The sequence below is a fragment of the Cyrtonyx montezumae genome, unplaced genomic scaffold (assembly GCF_038088225.1).
Source record: "Cyrtonyx montezumae isolate F1298 unplaced genomic scaffold, pur_monq_1.0 scaffold_20, whole genome shotgun sequence".
Classification (NCBI taxonomy): Eukaryota; Metazoa; Chordata; class Aves; order Galliformes; family Odontophoridae; genus Cyrtonyx; species Cyrtonyx montezumae.
The window spans coordinates 9,215,427-9,231,442 of record NW_027071937.1 but is presented as its reverse complement, the minus strand read 5'-3'; the positions used below and the strand labels follow the sequence as shown (position 1 = coordinate 9,231,442).

Genomic DNA, 16,016 nt, shown 5'->3' with positions numbered 1-16,016 from the left:
TTTCCAGTGATAAATGAGGGTGACCAGTGCCCTATAGGACATGCTATGTACAGTGGACAATGTTCTCTTTTGTTCCACATCATGGGACGTGGGACAGGGAACCTTTATCAGAGCTTATCCTATGGCCAAGAGCCCTGCCCTGTACGGTAATGAAGGAAATACTCAAGGTGATAAACTCCTCTATGGTGCTGTCTCCAGCCCTATTAGCCCTGCTAGTTTGCAAATATGTGACCGTGCTGTTGAGACATGCTTCCCCTGCTGCTGGTTAAACAGCAAAGGGAAAGGTCCTACTACCAGCACACACCTTGGAAAATCCTGCCTCAGGCACTGTGCAACGGTGACAAATTGCACCATGTGTGAAACCACCTTCACCCGCCCTCAGTAAGGCCAAATTTCCATCTTATCTCAGCAGCAGGCAACAACTGCAGGCAGCGCTGAGTCTGTGGGATAGGGGAGGAGAGCGGAGCATGGGGACAGAGCACAGTGAGCAGAAAACAAGGAGGGAGGGCTGTGAGAAGCCGATGGATCTGCCCAGCATTTCCATGGCACTTCGGGGCTGGCCAGCACGGTACGTGCTGCTGTGCCGGCACGCTGCCCTTGGACAGCAGGTTTGGGGCACAAGTAGAAGGGATAGAAGGCTGGTGATGCCCCCAGAGCTAAAGACAAACCACGCTGCTGTATGGCTCCGTGCAGAGCAATGCTTAGAGGTTTCAGTATGAAAGTTTGCAGCTGTGCATGCTGCTCGAGCTGCTCCTGCACTGGTTGGTGTGCAACCAGACACAGCGCAGTGCTGACAGCTGCTGACAGCCCCTTTCAGTGTCTCTCGAGAGGACAGAGAGAAGCCTCAAAGTTCAGGCTCACAGGCACTGCTGCCACAAACTGCCACAGAGCGTGTGTTGCTTGGGAAGATGTATGGCTGTGCACATGCAAGATTTGGGGGTCAGAAGGGCTTTTAATGTTATAAGAAAGGGGGGAATGTGCATGCTAGGAGCATCTTCGCCAGGCAGAATGGTGTGCTACCTCCCACTCCGCTGCCAACACGAGGTCCACCAGTGCCCTCCACATCCCCTGCATGCACTGAAGGCACCAGAGCCTGAACCTGAACCACAGCACCCTCTCACGTGCCCCCCACCTCCCTCTGTCCTTTATCCCCTGTATCTGTCCCCCCGCAGCCAAGCCTTGCTGAGGCTGCCCATCACCCTCCCCTTCACGTGCTCACCTGTGCTGCTGCAAGTGGGGCCAGCTGCTGCTCACCTCGGTGTTAGCGTGTACCTGGAGTGCAGCGCTGTGCCTGGGACAAAGGCTGCCCAGGAGTCCCCTGCACGGCCCTCCCCTTGGCCCCAAACCAGCAACCTGCCCAGGAGAACGCTGGTCCGGCAGGCAGGAGGGCCGGGGCTGGAATACAGCCCGGTTAACCAGCTCACTGCTGGTGGACAGGCTGTGCCCGGGATCCCCGCCCTTGGGGGCTGTTTGGAGGTGCTTTTCTTGATACTCACGGCATCCACACCTCGAGGAAACTGGTGAGTGCGTTGGAACTGGGACACAGCCTGAGATCTGCGAGAGGGGCTGCTGCCCACAGGGATCCCTGTCCCACAGCTGCTGCAGGGTAAGGCATGGCCGAGCCTGTCACCCACACTCCAGCTGCTGCCTCCTGCTCTGCTACTCTGCTGCTGCGGGCAGGGCCAGGATGGCAGAGGAGCCCGGGGCAGGAACAGGACGGAGCTGAGGGACACATCGCAGGGGGAAACACATCCCCAGTGCCTCGGACCTGCCATCGCAGCCATCTGTCCCCACAGGGCCCCGTCCCACGGTCAGAGCCCCATCTGTCCCCACAGGGCCCCGTCCCACGGTTAGAGCCCCATCTGCCCCCACAGGGCCCCGTCCCACGGTTAGAGCCCCATCTGCCCCCACAGGGCTCCGTCCCCACGGCTGGGGCTCCATCCCGCGGTCGGGGCCCCCTCCGTGCAGCCAGGCTCCCGGCCAGGTGCCCGTTCCCCCTCTCCCATCGCTGAGGATCCCGTCCGTTCCCGCGCAGTGCCGCAGCGCTCGCAGTGCCGCCCGGAGCGCCCGCCCCGGGCCGTGCTGGGCGGGACCCGGACGTGGGAGCCGGGCCGGCTTTCCTCTTCGCTTTGCCCCGCGGGCTCCTCCTGAGGCTCCGGGCCGGGCCGGCCCCGACATGCGGCCCGCGGGTCCTGTGGCCGCGCTGCTCGTGCTGGCCGCGCTGACGGCCGCCGCCCTCCTCCTGGTGCTGGCCCCGGCCCGGCTCCTTCCCGTCAGGACTAAAGTACGTGCGCGGGGCCGGGGCAGAGCCCGCCCGGGTCCGGAGTGCTCCGCGGCCCCGCACCCCGCGAACCGTCGTCCTGTCCCCGCAGTACGGCCTGGTGTTCGACGCCGGCTCCACGCACACGGCGCTCTACGTCTACCGGTGGCCCGCGGACAAGGAGAACGGCACGGGCATCGTCTCCCAGGTGCAGTCCTGCACTGTGAACGGTGAGAGCGCCGGGACGTGCCTGTCCCTCTCCCGCATGGCTGACACATCACGGGACAGCCCCCGTCCGTCGTGCAGCCCGCTGCTGTGCACCGTCTTGCAGCCTTGGCTGTTAACGCTTGCAACCTCTGTCCTGCAGCCACTTCCTGGAACATCCTTCATGCTTCATCTTCCCGCAGGACCTCCTGGAAGCTCCGCAGAAGTCGCTGAATCTTCCTGTGTCCCTGCTGGCTATTTTTGCTTGCTGTTCCTATTTGCAGTTTGAGTTAAAAATTGTCTTTCTACATGCGTTTTGGGCTGTGACTGTGACTTTGGGTATTCCCTAAGAGGATGAGAGCCGTTGGAGTGGCGGTGGGAGGAGATGCCCCAACTGTCCTGTTCCTATGGGGTTGGCTCCGTCACAGTGTGCTCTGTTGCAGGATCTGGCATCTCCAGCTACGCAGATGACCCCGCAGGGGCTGGAGCCAGCCTGAAGCCCTGCCTGGACAAGGCCATGACAGTCATCCCTGTTGAACAGCAGAGAGAGACACCCACCTACCTGGGAGCCACAGCGGGCATGCGGCTGCTGAGGTACGGGCACTGCCTGCATCCCTGCACCCCCACAGCCCTGCCCTGAGCCCTCAGAGACTGCTCTGCAATCACAGCCGCAATGGGGCTGGGATGCTGGTGAGATCATGTTGCGAGGTGAAGCAGCACTTTGCCGTCCTGGCTGGTGTCTCTAGTGCCTGATGTGGAGCTGTTTGGGATGGAGAACCAGTGACTTTGTGGTTCCATATCACATTTGCTGCCAGCACCATGCTCCTTCCACCAGCATCTCCCTCCTTCCCTTGGCAGGGAGCAGAACAGCACAAAAGCTGAGCAGGTCTTCGCTGAGGTCACCAAGGCCATTCGTGAGTACCCTGTGGACTTCCGTGGAGCTCAGATCCTCACTGGGAAGGAGGAGGGTGCCTTTGGCTGGATCACCGTCAACTACCTGCTGGAGACACTTATCAAGGTGTGGGGTGGTGAGAGGGCAGAGGTGAGGGAGGGTTTTGTTGCTATGGGAGATATTGCATCATTAAAGCCTTCCCAGTGCTACTGGGCATTGAGGCTGGGACCCCTTGGGGGTCAGTCAGTGCTTCAAGGTGAAACAGGGAAACCTGGAAGCCTGTCAGCCCCCACAGTGTCTGGAGGAGCCCCATGGACTGTGGGGCCTGTGGGTTGTTGGTCCCTCCTCCCTGCAGCACCACAGTTTGGACAGGGAAGCCAGTATCCCTGGGCTCACTCTGGATCAGGTCCATGCACCCTGTGAGTAATTCTCTGTGTGGGGTAGTACTCCTTCACAGGCAAGTGGACCCACCCACCAATGGAGGATGTTGTTGGTGCTCTGGACCTTGGTGGGGCTTCAACCCAGATCACATTTCTTCCTGGGACCACAACTGATGACAAGAACACGACAGCCCTCCTCAGATTGTATGGGACCAACTATTCAGTTTACACCCACAGCTACCTCTGCTACGGACAAAAGCAAGTCCTGAAGAGGCTCTTGGCATCTTTACACCAGGTAATTGCCTCCAGCCTCATGCTTCTCTGCTGCATCCAAAGTCATGGTCTCACTGAGCTGGCTAGGCAATGCACGCTGGGTGTCACAACCATGGGGCTGAGTGCAGTTGTGCAAGCACCAGTGAGGGTGAATACAATGGAGCGACCTCAGCAGGAACCACACCAGGAATGTCCCAGTGCCAGGGCAGGAATGAATCGTGAGGAAGTTGGATGTCTAGTGCCTGATGGCAGGCTCTGCTGAGACAGCAGGTGTCCGGGGTCTCAGTCCCTTGTGGCCCACCAGCTCTCCATTCCTGTCCCAGTGGAGGGCCTGTGTCAGCCCAGACTCTCTCACAGGGGCTGGAAGGATTTGAGTCCTGAAGAAGGGAACATCCTGGGTGCCGGGAAGCTGGGAATAATGTGGGCTTAAGGGGAGGAATCTGGACAGGCTGGTCTTCAGAGGCAGGTGCTGGGAGAGTGGAGGAAAGTTCATTGCTGCCCAGGGGAGCCACAATACCTGTAACGTGGCTGTGAGGTGAGGGCTCAGTACCTCATGGTGGTTGGAACAAAAAAGGGCAAAAAGCAATGTCCATTGCATGTTAGTGGAAATAAATCAGCATCCACTTCATTTTGTATGAAGTGGTTTCTTGGTTTTGGCTGTGCCAAAACTCTGACGACACTATGATGGAAGAGGGGACAAAATGGATGCATGCTCACCACAGAGCACTAGCTCCCAGTGCCCTGAGCACACAGCTGTTGCTGTAGCTGATTGCTTACTGCAGCATGGCACGGCCTGGCTGTCCCCACAGCTCTATACCTGCACCACATAGCATAGTGTTGCCCTGGTGCAGATGAAACCTCATGGGCAGTGGGGGCAGGGTATCTTCATCCTGTGTCTAGTTGTTTGAACAGGTGCTGTCTGTGGGCTGCTTCTCTCCTTCCCATCCTCAGCCCCAGTGCCAGGGTGGTGCTAACAACTCCCTCTCTCAACAGGACAGTCCAGACCCCCAGCAGATATCACACCCCTGCTACCCCAGGGGATACCAGGAGAACATCACCACAGCAGAGCTCTACAACAGTCCCGGTGTCCCCGCTCCGAGCACTCCCAGCCCTGCACAGGTCCTGATGGTAAATGGGACAGGGAACCCAGCAGCGTGCCACACTGCCATCCTGAAGCTCTTCAACTTCACCTGTGGGGCCAACAGGACGTGTGGGTTCGACGGGGTGTATCAGCCGCCCGTGCGGGGACAGTTCTTTGTAAGGAGCCTCCGACCGTGGGGCGGTGGTGGTGGTGTGGGGTTGTGGGGAGCCAGGCTGGGAAACCTGCTGTAGGAAAAAAAGTGACAAGGGATGCATTGGAAGCTGGGATGCACTTGATGCATGGAAACATGCAGGGTGCTCACCAGCGTGCCAAACAGACTCTGACTGCAATGTTCTTTATTTTGGCACATGGTGCAGTCCCCAGCACGCTGTCCAAGCTGGTCAGCAGGCAGCACCCTATGTAGAGTGCCCTGGGGATCCCTGCAGAGCACTCCAAGTGAGGGGCAGGAGGGAGGCAGGAGCCTCAGTGCTTCACTAACCTGCTGCCTTTGGACATAAACACCCACAGGCTTTTTCAGCGTTTTATTACAACCTCCACTTCCTGAACCTGACTGAAGAGCAGTCCCTGAGTTCCATCAATGACACTCTCTGGAAATTCTGCTCCAGGAATTGGATGACGGTGAGATCCTACCCAGGAGCTGCTGGTCCCTGTCCTTGTCTTGCTCAGCATGGGCACTGTGTGGCTTGGGGGTCTGTCCACAGCTGTCCTCTGCTATGCAGAAGGGCTGCTGGGGGGAGCTGGAAGAAGCACAAAGGTCTCTGGGCTGGGTGGGAAAGCAGCCTGCATCCTGCCACGTGCTCCTTGCTTCCCAGGTCTTTGCTTCTGGCTGCACTGCAGAACCTTTCCCTGCAATGCTGGTGCACTGAGCATTGCTCTGTACACGCAGCCCCATCTTGCACTTCCTAATCCACAGTTGCAGAAGGACTTTCCCACCAGGAACAAGATCCATCTCCGTGACTCCTGTGCAGCCAGCTCCTATGTCCTCACCCTCCTGCTGCAAGGCTACAAATTCGATGACAAGACGTGGCTCAACATCCACTTCCAAAAGCAGGTGAGAGGGCACCCAGCTGCCCTTAGCTCCACAGCTGCTTCACAAGGCTTGCACACTTGTGCCTGCCCTGTCCCTTGAGTGCAGGATCAGGGAATGATGGGTTGGCACAGTCCACCACCTGTGTCCGGGCTTGCCTGGTACTTTGCAGCTCTTCACATCCTTCTTCCTTCTCTGTCTGCATAGGTCTCAAATGTAGACGTTGGCTGGACTCTGGGGTACATGCTCAATCTCACCAACATGATTCCCTCAGAGACCCCCCAGAGAGCTGCAGTGCTCCCAAAAAGCAAATGGGTGGCAGCCACAGTCGTATTGGCCATCATACTGATCCTCATCTTCTGCCTGATCGCGGCCTTATGCTACTGGAAGGACTCCTCTGGTTATGAGACCCTCTAGCAGCCCTGGCTTCAGAGGCTGCTGCAGCCACCTGGTCCTGGTGCCAAACTTGTGTGAGGACATACTGCTGGGGGAGTGACCCCTGGGTTCTGGAGCTGCAAACTTGTAATGTGGGGAATTTGCCTCCCAGCCAGGTGAACTGAGAGCAGCACGGGCCTTACAAAAACCTCCCTGTAACTGTGTGCTGTGTGATTTTCTTTCGCCCTCACTGCTGGTTGGAGAAGCTCTAGGAGAGGGGGTATGGTTGTGTGGGGCAGAGCCTGGTGCTAGTGACATGGGGACATCAGTGACACGGGGCAGCTAGAGATGATGGGACACAAGGGGTGGGGAAGAGAGATGTGTTCGGCTGCAACAGTATTGTCATAGGGCTGGTTACTGCCTAGGGGAGATAACCACGTGGGCAGTGGTGTCCTGCTTCACTCCAGGGTGGGGGCCCACATTGCCCACGGCCAGTGTTGGACAGAGGGGCAGCAGTGTTGGGCTGCTTCCTGCTGGGTGCCCTCAGCACGTCTTGGTGCTGGGGCTGTTCCTCCCCAGGGACAGGACTTGGCTTCGCTTCTTGTTGAGCTCCACAGCACTGCTGTCATCCTTGGGGTTGCTCCCACCTGTCATGGTCCCTCTGGAAGGCAGCATGGTCTTCTGGAGTACCAGCCATGCCGTGCACTTTTGCATCCTCTGCAGACTTGCTGAGGGAACATTCTTGCCCATCATTCAGATCATTAATGAGATATTAAATAGAACTGGGCTCAGTACTGACCCCTGGGATAGATGACCTGCCTCCAATCAGACTTTCTGCCACTGCCCTTGTTTCTGAGTTTGGCCCATTAATCCATTTCTCTGCCCATCCAGCCCTTATGTCAGCAGCCTCTCTATGAGGATATCCTGGGGGATGGTGTCAAGGCCCCACTGAAGTCTGGGTGGAAAATAGTTGTCAGCAGCCTCCCTGTTTTCCTGCACAAGGACAGTCTTTTGTTTCTGTGCCCTGTGTCTGTGCCAGGCAGACTTCTCACCATCCCTTCCCAGCACACAGGAGGTTGGGAAACCTCTCTTGGAAGCAGAAGGCCTTTTCCTCATTCCCCACCAAAGTCTGGTGGGTGCTGTGAGGTCTCCAGCACTGAGTGATGCTGAGGAGGGGCCAGATGCATCCTGTAGCTGAAGCAATAGTTCTGTCCCCTTTCCCATGTCCCCATCATCATTACCAGCCCTTAACCTTTGAGCAATAAACTCTTATCAGCTCAGAAGCAAAATAACAAACATTTCCGTCTTCACTGCCTTTTCCAGTGTTTACTTCTGGATAACACGAGTGGCTGGGTGCCTGCCTTTCTGCAACAACTGCAAAGGTCAGCTCCGTGCTGCCGGGAGGCAGACATGCTCCCAGCAAATAACACAGTGAATCACGCACAGGGCAGGTAAGGAGTGAGCAGAGCCAAAGGCAAAGGCAAGGACACAGCTATGGGGAAGAACCAGCACAGCACCATGCACAGGTCAGGGCAAGACCTGCAGCCAGCTGCACTTGCAGCCTGGCATCCAGATCTTGTGGTGGGACAGTCTGTGTCCAGGAAGGGACTGTGGAATAATGAACCCTCTCTCCTGGAGGTTGGTGGCCTTGCCTGTGGCAGGGGGTTGGAGATTCATGATCCTTGAGGTCCTTCTCAACCCGGGACACTCTGTGATTCTGTAATCTGTGATCCTGTAAGAAAAGGAAGAGATGATGAGGTGGACACTGTAGAGGTGTGGACCACCTTTCTGGCTGTGGATGCTCAGTTTGCCTTTCAGCTCCAAGGCCATCAGCTGAGCTCAGGCAGAAGGTTCTTAAGGAAAGCCAGCTGGGGCATCACAGAGCCTTCTGTGTCCTCAGGCTGGCACAGCTGGCAGGAACTTTCCTGGCTGACCGTTGTCAGACCCAGCACTGGAGGAAGCACCTCTCACCCATGTGCCAGCACCCTTGATGCTCTGGCACTCAGGTCCCGCATGGCCAGATGGGCTCTCCAGAGCTCCATGCTCCAGCCATTGGGGTGGAGGATAAATCTCTTACAGGAGTAATGGTGTGAGGAGATGGATTGGCCTGGTTGTGGTGCATAGACTGATCCCTCAAGGGGATCCTCATCAAATCTCCCATGGTGCCTGTCTACATGTCTGGGATCAGTTCTATGGGCCAACCCTTGTTCCTTCAGTGCAGTAGAGATTACCATTCCTACGTCCACAAAAGCACAACGAGGGCGACGAGCCCCAAGGCCAAGGTGAGGGTGACAAATGCAACAGCTGCAGCCCACAGGGAGGGAGTGTGCCCCTTCACCCATACTGGAGCCTCCGCCGGGACCATGTTGGTGAGGTTCAGCATGTAGCCCAGCGTCCAGCCCACGTCGGTGCTCCCCACCTGCCCAAGGAGAGGGGACACTGAATTAGCCCAGTGCTGCCACATTCCCACTGCTGGCCACATTCCCTGCTGACCTTCATCTGGAAGAAGATGTTGTTCCAGCTGGTCTCGTTGAACTTGTAGGCATCAAGGAGGAGTGTGAGGATGTAGTTGGCGTTGGCGCAGTATTTAGGCAGTCGCTCAGGATTCTCTTCTGGATAATTAGAAGACAGCTGGGAGGAGCACGTTTGAGGAAGGAACAAAGTTATTTGTAGGCAATTTCCAGGTCGGTGAGCAGTCACTAGCACAGTTCTGCAGGGCTCCATCTTAGAGCTGGTTGTATTTAATGTTATGATTAATGACCTGGACACAGGGCACGGCACAGCCCTGAGCTGCCAGAGCTCAGTGAGCACTGAGATGCTGCTCTCAGCTGCAGGGTTGGGGTTTGGGTGGTGTTGTGTGGGGCCGGGTTGGGCTTGGTCATCCCTACAGGTCCAGTGTAGCTCTAGTTTCTATAAATAAAAGTGTTTTGTACCTGTCCACACAGGACAACTCTCAGGGAAATCTGATTTTCATGTGAAATAGGCATTGGATGGAGCTCCTGTTGCTCCACATTCTCCCATCTCAGCCTCATTGTGCAAGGGGCTCCTGCTTTCTGTCCCAAGGTGGTTCTACCACATCTCTTGGCCTTATTTGCCCCACTGGACTCTCCCTCAAAGAGGTGTCAGCTCCTAGCTCCTCTCACTCCCCCTCCACCCCCAGCACTCCTTCCTCACCTCCATCCCAGCTCCTCTGGTGCTTTGACCTACCCCTTTCCCCATGTTGTATGAACAAGGAGAGCCCCTGAGGATGGCTGCAGGATTATCCTGGCTCCTTCCTAGAGCTCTGGGATGGCTCTGTTGTGTAGGATACAGCTTAGCAACCAGGGAGCCTTGCCCTGGCAGAGCCCCTACTCCTCTTCCCTCACCCGTTTCCCTCTGAAACTTCCCCACAGCTTCCCATAAAGGAAACATACGTCCTCCCAGGTTCTTGCACAGAAACTCTCAATGGTCTCCCTGACGGTGGCCAATGACTGTCCCTCGGTCAGGTTGAGAAAGTTGAAGTTATAGTAAAAAGCAGAAAAGGCCTGCAAAGCAAGAGGTAGAAATACCAGAGAGTTACAATGCATCCCACATTCCTCCAAGCAGAAAGGCCTGTTTGGATGGATGGATTTCACTGAGTGTCCCAGCCTTGCACAGCCCCAGGCATCACTATCCCTGTCCCAGCAGACATGGTGGCTGGGGGGCTCATTAAGCATCTGTTTTATTAGAATTATTTTGAGAGCTGCCTGGAATCTCTGGTGTGCCCTGGGGCACTGGCAGTGTGCTCTGCTGCAGGGAGGTGACAGTGGCACAGGGCACAGTGAGACACTGCAGCACCAAGGGGACACACACAGCTCAGGGGAAGGAGGATGAGGTTTGCCTTACAAAGAACTGCCCGCTGACAGGGGGCTGATAGATGCCATCGAAGGAGCAGTCCTGGCTCTGTCCACATGCTGAGAAGTTGAAGAGCTTCTTGACAGCAACCAAGCACCCGCTGGCATTGCTCCTGCCCTCCAGGGTCACGTTTCTGTCATCGAGAGGTAGGCGTGGGTCACTCTGGTTGGTGCAGGGGCTGGTGCGGAAGGAAGACAGCGAGATGGTTTCCTTGTAGTCTTTGGGGTAGCAAGGATGTTCAACTACTGTGCTGGTGGATGACTCCTGGGAACAGCAAAATCCAACGATTTGCAGGCTGCAGCCTCATCCAGACCTCTTGAGGGACATGCTGGGTGGCTTCTCCCAGGACACAGGTTTGCAGGCATCTCCCACCTCTCCATCAGGGAATGACCCTCACACTTCAGTCCTGATCTTCTCTGTGCACAGTTCCAACTGGAGCTTAGCACTGTTCTCCCCACATCTTGTCCAGTCCCAGACTGCATGCTGCTCCTCCCGCTGAAGCAGTCAAGTGCCACAGTCCCAACAGAGTGCTCTGAGACACACAAAGCCCTCTCCACCCCAGCTTCTACCTGTCTCCGGTTCCAGCCCCGGCCAGGGACACCACCTGGGGCCTTCCTGGCTGTGCAGTGTGAGCAAACATTTCTGCTTTCAGGCTGCTCGTCCATGAAGACCCTCTTTCCCTCCAACCTTCCAAAATGCCCTGAGATGTCTCTGTTCTCTTTCCTCATGTCCATGCAGACATGCAGGCAGAGCAAGTGGGGAGTAGCTATCAGAGTCTGTGCCAACCCCCTCCTCAAAGCATCACCAACTAGACTGTGTTGCTCAGAGCCTTGTCCCATCAAGTTCTGAATATTCCCAAGGATGGGGTCTACACCATATTTCTGGGCCCTATTCCGGTATTTGTCCACCATTATTGGGAAGGAAGATTTCCCTGCATTTGGTCAAAAGCTCCCATGCCCCTGCTCATGGAAATGTCACTTTTCATCTCTGAGAAGTCTGATCCTGACATTTCTGCACCCTCCTGTGAGGCAGATGCTTATCCAGGCAAACCCTCCCAAGCCTTTCCTTCTGATGCTTGCCATGCTCCTCCAGGCACCTGCCTACCCACATCCAGGGTGCCTTTACCAGCTCTCAGTCTCTACTGATGCCTCTCTGAATGAGCATTATCTGTTCATCTTTTTCAAATATTAACAACAAGGTGCTTGGTATCATGCGAGTAGAATCTGATCCCCTCCCCCCACTTCTTCTCTCACCACAATTAACTGCTTTGCCAGGCGCTTCCACATCTCATTCTGCCCATAGCAGAGGTAGCTGTGTGTGTAGATGTTGTAGTTGTACCCATACAGCATGAACCTGGAGGTTTTGTTCCAGTTTATAAATGAACCTTTGGGGGCAAAGCTGATCTGAGTTGATGCTCCTCCGAGATCCAGTGCCCCAAAACTGTTGTCTGCCTCTGGATGGACCCACATGTGTGCTTTTGGGGAGTACTGCCAAGACAGAACAGGAGAGGAAGAGGAGTATGAGCCCTCAGCAAAATTTTCACTCTATGAGGTCAATGAGGAGTTGTTATTAAATTTGGTATATTTAGGATCTTGGCTCTTCCTGTACATGAGGACCCACTGTCCCACGAGGAGCAGGGTATACAGCTCCAGCTTCCTTCAGAGTGACACGTGGAAACCAAACTAAGACCTCCCAGCATTACATGGACATGGACTTTCCCCGGGCTGTGAGGCAAAGCCAGCAGGAACAGACTGTCCTCACTGGACTGCATGGTCCCTAAGAGACTCCCATGTCCATGTGGTGCAAAGATGTGCCCCTGTCTTTTAGCAGGAACACCCCCATTCCTGATTTGCCTCCTGTCTGTAACTGTAAATAAGTCAGAGGATAACTGCTTCCCCCGGATAATTTCTGACAGCCATTAACCCACACCTTTCCTTCTGGGCTGGCAAAGAATGGGTGTTTCACCCCTCCCACCTTGGTGAAGGACTCCAGCAGGTAGTTGATGGTGATCCAGCCATAAGCTCCCTCCTCTTCTCCTGTAATGATCTGAGCCCCATAGAAAGCCACAGGATACTCTTGCATGGTTTTAGCAATTTCGGCCAGGACTTGGTCTGCAGCTGAGCTGTTCTGTTCCCTAAGAAGGATTCAAAGGTGGGAGCCAGGATGAGACATCCACAGCTTCTCTGGGCAGCCTGTTCCAGTGCCTCACAGCCCTCATAGTGAAGAATCTGTGCCTTATATCTAACCTAAACCTATCTTTTAAAGCCATCACTACACTCCCTGTCAGAGTCCCTCCCAATCTTTTCTACAGCCTGACCGGATCCCTGTGGGTGGAAGCTCTTCTCTCCAGCATGTAACTGCACCACTCAGCTTGGTGTCATCATCAAGTGTGCTGAGGGTCACAGGTGACTGCTCCTCCAGGGCTGGCTGCTAAGCTCAGGGGATTCTGCCAGGACAGGGCCAGAACGGCTTCAAACCTCTGAGTGGGGCAGAGTACCTGGGGCAGTGGGCTGTGCTCACTCTCTGAAGCAAGCAACCCTCAGGGTATGACACAGCTCCTCTGCAGAGAAGGGATCAGATTGCCAAGGCACCGATATAATGTTGGAAATGTGTGACCATAAAACCAAGACCCATGAAATGAAGGCTGACATTTGGAGAGAGTTAATACTGGATGGGGAAAGGCCAGGTCCCACAGCACTTCTTTGACTCCTGCCTCTGTCCTGCCCTCCCACCATCACATCTGGGCAGACACAGGACCCTCCTGAGCTGTGGGGTCTCAGGATGCTTGTAGCCACCTCTGAGCAGCCTCCCTGACCACAGAACAGCTCAGCCACCTGTGGGCTGTCTTTATCCTCTGCACAGGGTTTGCTCAGGGCAGCAGGAGAGCTGGGAGCACTTGTCAGCCCAGCCCCACTACTCCACCAGCCCCACACCCACAGCAGTACCTCAATAGCCTCATGCCTGCTGTTGCTCCGAAGTAAGCTGAGACTTCCCTGTGCTCTGCAGCAGGAATGACCATCAGGGCTTTATCCATGCACTCTCTTAGGGAATCACCAGCTTTCGAGGGATCATCAGCATAGCTTGATATGCCTGGCCCTGGAAGAGAGTCAGGCTAGGACAGGCTAATGAGGAACAGACAAAGGAGTGGGAGGACACAGGGCAGTGAGATCTGTCACCTCTTAGCAAGAATGGGTTCTTTATTAGGGTCCGCCCTGTCCTGCAGGACCTGGCTCACACACCTGTTATGATCTCCCCCACTTCAGGCTGCCATACTGTACCTGCTGTCTTAGACGAGCCTTGAGCAAGAGTTTAACACTTATCCATGTTTCATCACTGGGATTAGACAGGTTTGGGCTCTCTGCATCCACCCAGCAAGAGACAGGGTATTCTATCTTGTCCCTTTTCTCCCCATCATGGAGTCCCAGTGGAGTGTCAGTGCTGTACCATGGTGGTGAGGCTTTGCCCACGCTTGCAGGGCACAGTGAGCACAGAGGCAAAGCAGAGTCCAAGAAGCTGAAAGCAGAAGCAATGGGACCTGCCACCTCCAAGCACTGAGTGAGCCAAAGCACCGACCAGAAATGGCAAGAGCTGTCTGAGGGTCCCCATCACAACCCCCCAGATACACCATATCAGGATGAGACCTTCCCTCCTCAGGACAACTTGTGCAGTACAAAGTAGAGGGTGAAATCCAGGGGAAGGCCAAGACACTTCAGTCCCACTGAGTGCTGAGGCTTGTGTGGCATGGGTGGACCAAGGAGAGGGAGGCCAGGTCAACCCACCCACCACGCAAGCCCTTGCCCAGGGAATACTGACCCTGGACATCACAGGACAAGGTCTGGCTGACCACACCGGTGTTGTTCTGCTTGTCCGAGTCCCACTCGTAGACAAACAGAGAGGTGTGGGATGAGCCTGCATCAAACACCATCCCGTACTGGAAGGAACAATCAAGACATAACGCTGGTGGGAGAAGCAGCCTGGCCCTGGCCCTGCCAGTTCGTCAGCCCCGGGCATGCCTCAAAAGCAGCTCTGAGAGGTAGGGCTGTGTGTACCAGGCAGAGCACAGCACTATTAGGATGTATCCCATCCAAGCACGGCCTCAGCACGGGCACTTGTCACAGAGCTGAGAGACTTTCGGTTCCCTCTGCTGAGGTCCGTTCGATAACGCCAGCTCACACAAGCATTTGCTCAGTGGTTTCCTCATGCCTTCTTATTTTCTATATCAGCTGAATACCTCTCACGTTTGGCCCAGCCCCACCCCGGGGCAGCAGTTCCCCATCTCAGTGCTCCCTGCTCCCCAGCCCGCACCCAGCCTGGCAGATCCCCATGGAGCCCAGGGAGCTGTGGGGACAAAGGCCATGCAGAGGTGCACTGCCCCACAGTGCTGCGCTGTGGGGCAGAGGGAGTGGGCAGAACTCTGCCCTACCCACATGTGAACACGCTGTGGGTTTCAGAGAAGGCTTTCTCTGCTGCCCGGGCTGTATTAACTGGGAATGGAAGTGACATACCCACCCGACGGCTACATGGCAGGACCCAGCAGCCCTGTCAGCCCTAACCCCAAGATCAGCTGTTGGCTCTCACCTCCTCAGTGCTGCTCAGGGACCCTCTTTTGGCTCACCTGGACTGTGGGTGGCAGAGTGACATCTTCAACCTTCACCAGGCTGAGGATGAGGGCGATGATGGACAGTGTGACCAGCAGCCCAAGGAGGGCAGTGGTGAAGAGCTTCTTGTTAACGAACATCGTGGGAAGGCACCTGCAAACCCAAACAGAGAGCTGCTATGTGGACAGGCATGGCCGGCTGGGAGCAGCTCTGGTCAGCAGGAGCTGCAAGGAGAGCATCCTCAAAAGCTCGCCCCAGGCTGACAGTATCTCAGGCTCCAAAGCCCTCAGTGGATAATGAGGTCTTTCCTATGAGCAGCAGTATTAGACGGGCTCCGGGCAGCATGGAACAACCGTGGTGGGGTCACAGTGCTCCTCCCTCCCGCTCAGCTCATGGCTACAGGAAGGGATCACGTCCAGGAGAAGCACAGAAACACTGCACCAAACAGAGGGGGACATGGGAATTCACAACAAAACTCACTGAGGGTTACTGCAGAAAGGGAAAGTGATGCTATTTCATGGTGCTCAGCTCACCTGAGGCTCCGGAGCTGCTGCCTGCGTCCTCACTATGGCTTGGGGCTCCTCCGCTGCTGACAGTGAGCCCAGCTGGGGCTCTGCTTTATGTCCTTTGGAAGTGGACACTGCTTAAAAGTCCTCTCCCCATTATTTTACCTTACACTTCATCCGCCTTAGAGAATACTCTTGTTTGTTTTACGTGTGTATTTACAGCCCGGCTCCTTCTGCATTTTTCTGACACCTTACCCTTGCCCAGTAGGTTCCTCCTCCTCATTTGAATGTAATCATGCATAAGACTCCTGCAGCAGCTGGGTCACACCTTGTCTTTGTTCATGGTTAACCCTTACTCCCCTGCTCCTCTCACACCTACACTTCTGCTTTCTCTTCCCTCTCACCAATCCTAACACTTCCATGTTGAGCCACAACAGGTTGGAGTGATGTTTCCAGTCTCCAGTGCCCTTAATCACACACAAAGCAGAAGGCAACTTGACAAGAGGTTTCACTGTGATGGGACAGG

General features: G+C 55.6%; 2 protein-coding genes across 3 annotated transcripts; one reads left to right on the top strand and one right to left on the bottom strand.

Annotated features, from left to right (window-relative positions):
* The first annotated feature begins 2,127 nt into the window (after positions 1-2,127).
* Positions 2,128-6,732, top strand: LOC136049416 (ectonucleoside triphosphate diphosphohydrolase 8-like). The gene is made up of 9 exons (XM_065737706.1): positions 2,128-2,284; positions 2,373-2,490; positions 2,908-3,058; positions 3,323-3,482; positions 3,801-4,031; positions 5,003-5,266; positions 5,619-5,729; positions 6,025-6,162; positions 6,346-6,732. The coding sequence occupies exons 1-9, from the start codon at positions 2,177-2,179 to the stop codon at positions 6,553-6,555; spliced, it is 1,491 nt and encodes a 496-aa protein (XP_065593778.1). The 5' UTR covers positions 2,128-2,176; the 3' UTR covers positions 6,556-6,732.
* Positions 6,733-8,749: 2,017 nt separating this feature from the next.
* Positions 8,750-15,704, bottom strand: LOC136049131 (ectonucleoside triphosphate diphosphohydrolase 8-like). 2 transcript variants are annotated; one of them, XM_065737173.1, is made up of 10 exons: positions 15,518-15,704; positions 15,002-15,137; positions 14,200-14,317; positions 13,332-13,482; positions 12,361-12,520; positions 11,640-11,873; positions 10,378-10,650; positions 9,927-10,037; positions 9,007-9,144; positions 8,750-8,932 (listed from the first exon to the last, which is right to left on the bottom strand). In XM_065737173.1, the coding sequence occupies exons 2-10, from the start codon at positions 15,122-15,124 to the stop codon at positions 8,750-8,752; spliced, it is 1,491 nt and encodes a 496-aa protein (XP_065593245.1). In that variant the 5' UTR covers positions 15,125-15,137; positions 15,518-15,704. The 2 variants fall into 2 exon arrangements, with proteins under 2 accessions (XP_065593245.1, XP_065593246.1); XM_065737174.1 differs by lacking the exon at positions 14,200-14,317 and having other exon boundaries at positions 13,332-13,498.
* Positions 15,705-16,016: the final 312 nt, after the last annotated feature.

Excerpts from the sequence above, each read along its gene's own strand:
- LOC136049416 (XM_065737706.1), top strand. The coding sequence starts at position 2,177 with ATGCGGCCCGCGGGTCCTGTGGCCGCGCTGCTCGTGCTGGCCGCGCTG. Across the intron at positions 3,483-3,800 it reads TGCTGGAGACACTTATCAAG|TACTCCTTCACAGGCAAGTG; the intron begins GTGTGGGGTGGT and ends TGTGTGGGGTAG. Across the intron at positions 4,032-5,002 it reads TCTTGGCATCTTTACACCAG|GACAGTCCAGACCCCCAGCA; the intron begins GTAATTGCCTCC and ends CTCTCTCAACAG.
- LOC136049131 (XM_065737173.1), bottom strand. The coding sequence starts at position 15,124 with ATGTTCGTTAACAAGAAGCTCTTCACCACTGCCCTCCTTGGGCTGCTG. Across the intron at positions 12,521-13,331 it reads GCAGGCATGAGGCTATTGAG|GGAACAGAACAGCTCAGCTG; the intron begins GTACTGCTGTGG and ends AATCCTTCTTAG. Across the intron at positions 11,874-12,360 it reads TGCTGGAGTCCTTCACCAAG|TACTCCCCAAAAGCACACAT; the intron begins GTGGGAGGGGTG and ends CTGTCTTGGCAG.